The sequence below is a fragment of the Chiloscyllium plagiosum genome, chromosome 9 (assembly GCF_004010195.1).
Source record: "Chiloscyllium plagiosum isolate BGI_BamShark_2017 chromosome 9, ASM401019v2, whole genome shotgun sequence".
NCBI classification, from domain to species: Eukaryota; Metazoa; Chordata; class Chondrichthyes; order Orectolobiformes; family Hemiscylliidae; genus Chiloscyllium; species Chiloscyllium plagiosum.
The window spans coordinates 57,024,778-57,032,724 of record NC_057718.1 but is presented as its reverse complement, the minus strand read 5'-3'; the positions used below and the strand labels follow the sequence as shown (position 1 = coordinate 57,032,724).

Below are 7,947 nucleotides of genomic sequence, written 5' to 3'. Positions count from 1 at the left end.
AAAAAAAAAATGTCCTAGCTTGTTCAACCTCTCCCTATAACTCAGACCATTGAGTCCTGGCAACATTGTTTTATATTTCTTCTGCACTCTTTCCAGTGTGATGACATCCTTCCTGTAGCAAGGTGACCAAAACTGAACACAATACTCCAAGTGCGGCCTCAATGTCCTGTACAACTGCAACATAACTTCCCAACTTCTCTATTTTGCCTGACTGATGAAGGTCAGTGTGCCAAAAGCTTTCTTCACTACCCTGCAATGACTCCACTTTCTGAGAACCATGCACCTGAACTCCAAGATCTCTGTTCCACGGCACTCCTTAAGGCCCTACTGTTCACCATGAAACTCCTACCTTGATTTGACTATTCAAAATGCAAATATTTATCTATATTAAACTTCATTTGCCACTTCTCAGCCTGCTTCCCCAGGTGATCAAGGTCCTGCTGCAATTTGATAACCTTCCTCACTAACTGTGATACCACCTAGTTTAGTGTCATCTGCAAACTTATTAATCGTGCCTTGTATATTCTCATCCAAATCGTTGATATTGACAACAAACAGCAATGAGCCTAGCACCAAACCCAGAGGCACTTCACTAGTCACATGTCTCTAGTTTGATAAGTCTGTCCACTATTACCCTCTGCTTCCTAACATCAAGCCAATTGTGTATCCAATTTACCAGCTCGTCCTGGATTCCATGTGATCTAACCTTCCAGAACAGCCTCCAAGTGGAACCTTAAGGCTTTACTGCAATCCATATAGGCCAAGTATACTGCCCTGCACTTGTCAACCTTCCTGGTCACTACTTCTTCAAAGAATTCTAACAAATTTGTGAGGCATGATCTCCCTCTTTTGATACCTTTGCCTCCATGCCCATTTTCTTTGGACAAGAGTCCTCTCCCTGTCCTACAGATCCCTTCACCCAGCTCCAACGCTCTCCCTCCCTTTGGCATTTTACTGCACTTTACCTTTTCTTTGAGAACTGTTGACATGGCATTGGTCACCTCAATTTCTCTGCCTGCTTCACCCATTCCAACATATCTCTCTGAATTGACTGTACGCTGCCAACAAATCCAACTCTGACTTGGTGATTTAAGTTTGCTGACAAGAGTGGTACAGTTTTTTGTCTTGTGGACTGACCTCTACATTGCAGAGGCTGATCGCAGCTCACAGGTACTTTCTCCTTGAACCATGACCCCTCCATGGAACATCAAACCATTGAGTCCGTTATGGTCACTAACATTACTTGATCTGGTGAACCATCCTGTCCGCCACCACCCTTCACCTGGCCAAGCTTATCCTTGCCCTGAACAGCTTTTCTTTTAATTCCTGTCACTTCCTTCAGGTTAAAGGGGTGGCCATGGATAGCCACATGGTCTCCAATTATGCTTGCCTCTTTGTGGGTTATATGCAACATTCCTTGTTCCAGTCCTTTTCTGGCTATCACTGATAACACTTTCTCTAGTGTTGCTTCCCTCACCTGTTCAGAATTGGCAGAGTTTATCAATTTTACCACCAATTTCCACCCTGCGCTCTCATTTTTACCTGGTCCATCTCTGACTCCTCCATTCCCTTCCTCGACATCTGATTTCATTTTTGGGGATAGGCTGGCCACCAATATCCAATACAAAGCAACCAACTCCCACAGTTACTGTTTAACTATACATTCTCACATCCTGCTTCCTGTTCCATTTTTCCCGTTTTTCTGTCGCATCTGTTCTGATGATGTCAGCTTTAAAAAGGGGACTTCTGAAATGTCCACCTGTTGCTCAACCAATGATTTCCATGCCCTGTAACTGACAAGGCCCTCAGCCGAGTCCAACCCATCTTCTGCACTTCAGCCCTCAGCCCCCACCCCTTCCCTCCCACAACTGCATTAGGGTCTCCCTTGTCCTCACACACCGTCTGACCAGCATCCACATCCAAAAGATCGTTAGCTGTCATTCCACTACCTCCAACAGGATGCCATCATCAGACACACATTCACCTCCCTACCATTGTCAGCCTTTCACAGGGACCTCTAGGTCACCCTGGTCCACTTCTTCACTCCCAACACATCTCACCTGGACACATATACAGATACGCACTTCAGGCGAAGCTGTGCCTTTCCTGCACCTCAATTTCCGCAATGTTATAGGAGACCACATTGCAGTAGACGAGTTTAAGTGTAGATTGGGTGACTGCTTTGCAGAAGACCTATGTTCTGTCTGCAAAAAAACACTCTGGTTGTCTTCAACACATCACCTCGTTCGCTGACCAATATTACTGTCTGTGGCTTGCTACGGTGCTCCAGCAAAGCTTGGCGCTAGCTGGATGAAGCAGCTCATTTTATGCTTGGGAACTTTGCAGCCTTTTGGACTTAACATAGAGTTCAACAATTTTAGGGCTTGAGGCACATTCTGTGTCCTTATCCCAACCCCCACACACCAGGCCTTGTTATCACACGATCTGCTACTACCCACAATCCATTGTTAGCCATTCATTCTCCTAAGCTGATTTGTTATCCACTCTTCCTTTCTGTCCAATTATTTTTCCTCTCTGGCTCTTTTATCCCCCAACACTCCAACCTATTTTCTGCATAAAAACTATTTTTTTTCCCTAGTTGCCATCAGTTCTGAAGAAGGCTCACTGAATGTTAACTCTGCCTCTCCACAGATGCTGCCAGACCTACTGAATTGATCCCCTGGCTTGATGGTGGAGTAGGTAATATGCCAGGCCATGAGGTTACAGATTGTAGTTGAATATAACGGTCATGTTGCCCTGTTGATGCCTAGTTTTGTTACTAAATCCCTTTGAAATATATTTCATGGATAATATACTTCAAGTTTACAAACATAGATTAGTTTAGCAATTTTAAGAAGGTCAATACTTTGCTCTACCAAATATCCTTGTTCTATTACATGTCTAACACTGAAATACCACTTCAAGGTAATGAAGTGTTGACTTTCCTCATCAATGTTATGACTTCACTGTCCATTTTTAAATTGGTTAGTTTAGGCTTCCTCTTTGTTAACTGCAGTGTAGTTGCTAGGGAACCTTTTGATCAATGTACGATATTTTGTAGTTTTGAGATGAGGGAAACCACTGGGAGTTTGTAATGACTGTACAAAAGAAGTTAGTTAAAATCGAATCATCCTCCAAGGAATCCACTGTTCAGCTTGCAAGAATTTCCTTTTAAAGTAAAAGCCTTTTAGGCCTATAGTAACAGTTAAAGCATTAATGGTTGAAAACATTCATTTAATAATAAATGTATTAATAATCAGACAATTCAGTAATTTAGACTCAGCAGTATACAGAGGAACCTCTTATCTGAATGAGTTGGTGGGGGGGTGGCACTATTTTTCGTTTTGATAATTGATTATTCGGTTAATTGATTTCCTCTGGGGCTCGGAGTTTTCTGCTCCCCATTTTAGGAGACTCGGCAAAAGCACAATGCATGTGAGACCCTGCCCCACCCCCCCCACCCTCCACCCCTCCACCCCACCATCCCTCCATCCCACCATCCATCCCCACCTACCATCTGCTCCAACCCTATCCAACTCCACCGCCTGCACCCCTGTCCACCCCGTTCCCCCACGGCAGCCAGAGTTGCTGCCTCTGCGGGGTAAGTTTCCATAGAGCCCGCATGCACATGACATTTTGACAGGTTCCACCTCTGCCCTATAAGGGCAATGTTGGAGAGATTATCTGGGGAAGGGGGATTCAGGGTTCACCCCTGCGTAGAAATCAAGAGAGATTAGATTAGATTACTTAGTGTGGAAATAGGCCCTTCGGCCCAACAAGCCCACACCGACCCTCCGAAGAGCAAGCAACCCACCCAGACCCATTCCCCTACACTTAGCCCTTCACCTAACTCTACGGGCAACTTAGCATGGTCAAATCACCTAACCTACACATTTTTGGACTATGGGAGGAAACCGGAGCACCCGGTGGAAACACACGCAGACACAGGGAGAATGTGCAAACTCCACACAGTTGCCAGAGGCCAGATTTGAACCTGGATCTCTGGCACTATGAAGTAGCAATGCTAACCACTGTGCCACCATGCCGAGAGAGAGAGAGAGAGAGAGAGAGACACAGACAGACATCATTTAGAGACTGTGCCTGGACTGTCCAAGATTATTCTTGGCAGCATTTTAGTGAGCCGTGTTCATTTCTAATCATGGTACATGTAAACAAAAGATGCGATCAGGGATGAAACCGCTCTTTGATATTTTTCTGTCGGGACCTTGAGATCCCCTTTGGATAATCTGATGTTAGGATAATTGAGGTTCCTCTAAATTTTTTTTTTTAAAAACTGTCACGTCGTGTGGTAAATTTTATATTATCTCAACTATTGTACTAAACTGTGTTATTTAAGCTTTATGGTATTGGATGATATTGTACTCCAATAATAATGACATTTGATATCTGTTGTATCTGAAACAAATGTTGGGAATTCCCAGCAGGTCTATATGTGGAGCAAAAACAAAGTTAACTTTGACGGATTAATGGTCTTTCATCATATTTGGAAATTGATAGAAATGGAATGGGTCAGTAATGAATGAAGGGGAAAAGGTAGTGGTTTCTTTTCTTTAAAACTCTCAATTAGACAAGATGGGAGATTTGCATTTCCATATTCGTGTTGTGTTCAAATTTGGCTACAGTACACTTCTTTCTCTAAATTCATGTATGTATTGTAAACAGTTGTAGTCCCAACACTCGTCCTTGTTGAACCCCACTGGTTACAGGTCAGTAACTTGGAAAAAGAACACTTCATCCTCATTCTGTTTCCTACCCATTAGTGAATTCTCCATCTGTGTTTCCACTATGATGGGCTCCGATTTATGACAACCTTTTTTGAGGTACCTTGTCAAATTCCTCCTGGAAACCCGAAAACAAAATGCCCATTGGTTCCCCTCTATCCATGCAGGTTGAGACATTCTTTTAAAATGCTAAATTAGTCAAGACCCTCCATCTTTTCATGAAGTGATTCTGAATGTGCATGATTAGATTATGATTTTTCAAATGTGATTGGAATTAATTCTTCCAGTGTTTTAGCAGTTTTGTATTGTCAATATTCTATCCACACTCTTACTTTCTCTGGCAATTCTAATTTGTTCCTGTTTTTAAAAACTATCAAGGAAGTATGATGGCTGGCCGTGTTTAGTGTTTTCTGTCCAAGCAGAATATTTAACCTTAATTTTGTGTTATTTTGTCTTTCAGTAACCCTAAATCAGAAAATCAAAGACTAAACAAGGAAATAAACAATGATTTGTCACTCCGAATTCAAAATTTATCTAGTTTGGTGCATCATATTAAATTGTATTATCAGGTAAGTGGTAATTTAAGCAAATCTTCTGCTTTCATTCAAATGTATCTTATTTTTGGGTCTCCTTCCATTGCTAGTGTTTTATCCATTTTACCAATCATGTACGTATTTGGAACTATGCAAACGGTATTCAATTTTTAAAACTCCTACAATATCTGTCTCCTCTTGGGATAAAGCTTTCTGCCCAAAAGAAAATTGGGGAAGTAAAAATAACCTGATTTGCTGTCACATTCTTGGCACATTACTCCAAGACTTACTTCATTGTTTAAATTGGTGTTAAGATTGTGGCTTCTTCGAACTTCTCAATTTTATGGTGATTAAACTTTACTTTGCTCTTTGCAAATGCATCAACCAGAGACACACTTTTCTTTTCTAGCTTTTCATAATTTCTATCATCTTTCCCTCGTAACCTTCTTTTCCAGTGATATAATAGCTTCTCCTCAAACTCGGCTAGGAATTTTTTTATCGTTGCAACAAAAGTGTTGTTTGTAGGATGCTAATTCTCTTTTTTTTAATTTTTAGCTGCTTGCTTGAATCCAGTGATATGTGATCTTGACATGAAACTCAGTTTGAGTCTCCACAGTTCTTCCATCACAGACCACTTACTTTTTATGTTATTAATATTGCACTTAGCATGTGCTTGTTTTTGGGATGGCAACACTTTGAATTGGAACTCCAAAGATGAGTTTGTTTTTAACAATATTCAATGGTAGCTCTGTGGTATGATCACAAACTGGCTTTTGAGAGTCTATATCTCTTAATTAAATTTAAATTTCACCAGCTGCCATAGTGTTATTGAATATTAATCTGGAACTCTGGATTATTAACTCAGTGGTAACATCACTGGGCCACTGCTTGCTTCCAATCCAAGTGGCGTCTAAACCCTGTTAGACAATTTTTCAGTTTTAAAAAAAAAAATGGTCTCCTTTCACTCCCTTGATTTTACAAAAACGAAGGATGTGGCTCTGACTACCTGCATGGGCCCCAGTTATGCCCCTCTCTTTGTGGGGTGCATGGAATATTCCTTGTTCCAATCCTACTCTGGTCCTTCCCCACAATCTTGCTTCGGTGCATTGATGACATGGGTGCCTCTTCTTTAAATCTTTTTGATTCCATTGAATTCCATCCTGCTCTCTTTCATCTGGTCGACCTGACTGCTCCCATATGCTATCTTTGTATTTCTGGGGATAGGCTGACCACTGATATCCATGGCTGACCACTGATATCCACTGCAAACCACTAATTCCCACAGTTACCTTCGTTATGCATCTTCATGCCCTGCTTCCTGTAAGGACTCCATTCTGTTCTCCCAGTTTCTCTATTGCATCTGTTTGGGTGATGACTCATTCTCCAACGGGTGGGATTGCTAACATCCACCATTTTCCTCAACCAAGGATCCCCTATCACCGTGGTTAATGGGGCCCCAGGCTGTGTTCTGACCATTTTTCCATCCTTTTGTCCACACCCCTTTTCCTTTGCTCCCAGAACACCAATACAATCCCCCAATCTTCACTTCCATCCTACCAACGTCTGCATCCAAAGGATCATAGACTGTCATTTCTGTCAACTCCAGACACACTTTCCCCTCCCTTGTCAACATTTCATGGACTGTTTCCTTTGGGACACCCTGATTCTTTCGTCCATTCCCAGCACTTCCTCACAGCACATTCCCGTGTAATTACAGAAGATGCACCACTTGCTGTTTACCTCTTCTTTATCTAAGGCTCTAGACTCCCTTTCCAGGTGAAATTAGTGATTCACCACTACTTCACTGAAGCTAGTCAACTGTATTTGCTGCTCAATGTGCTTTCCTCTACATTGGAGACATGAATTACAGGCTGGATGCCTGCTTTACAGGGCATCCAAGCTCATTTGATAAAGATGATCGAGCTTCCAGTTTCCTGCCACTTCACATCATATTTGCCTCATGCCTGCAGGAATGATCCACTTGAGGCTTACTCCAAGCTGGAAGAATAGCATCTCCTCATCCACTTGAGAATCTAAGCCTTTGAATCTCTATACAGTTCAATATTAGAGCCAAAATACTTCCATGTCCTTTATCCACCTCCACACCCCAGGCCCTGTCATAACATGGGCTGCTTTCAGCCACCCAACCAACCTTACCCACTTGTTCCCATTACCAGCTTTATCTCCTTGCCTGGCTTACTATCCACAATCCTTTTCTCTGCTTAAGTTTTTCTGTCTCCACCTATCAGCTCACTTGCTTTACCCTTCACCCTCTCACCTTTTCCTATCTTCTATCATTTTGAGGAAGAGTCACTGCTCCTGCCCAACCGAACTCATCTCGGCATACCTCGACACGGTCCTGTCCCCATTAGTCCAAGAACTCCCCACCTACGTTCGTGACACCACCCACGCCCTCCACCTCCTCCAGGATTTCCGCTTCCCCGGTCCCCAACGCCTCATCTTCACCATGGACACCCAGTCCCTGTACACCTCCATCCCCCATCACGAAGGACTCAAAGCACTCCGCTTCTGCCTTTCCCGCCGTACCACCCAGTACCCTTCCACCGACACCCTCCTTCGACTGACCGAACTGGTCCTCACCCTGAACAACTTTTCTTTCCAATCCTCCCACTTTCTCCAAACAAAAGGAGTAGCCATAGGCACCCGCATGG

General features: G+C 42.9%; 1 protein-coding gene across 13 annotated transcripts in view; it reads left to right on the top strand.

The window, feature by feature from the left end:
• The window catches only part of LOC122552880 (girdin-like), a 402,403-nt gene that overhangs the window by 15,404 nt on the left and 379,052 nt on the right, over positions 1-7,947 (top strand). For all 13 annotated transcript variants that reach the window (XM_043696008.1, XM_043696001.1, XM_043696009.1 and 10 more), the window contains exon 3: positions 5,203-5,311. In XM_043696008.1, the coding sequence (XP_043551943.1) occupies positions 5,203-5,311 (109 nt within the window). The remainder of the gene's footprint in view (positions 1-5,202; positions 5,312-7,947) is intronic.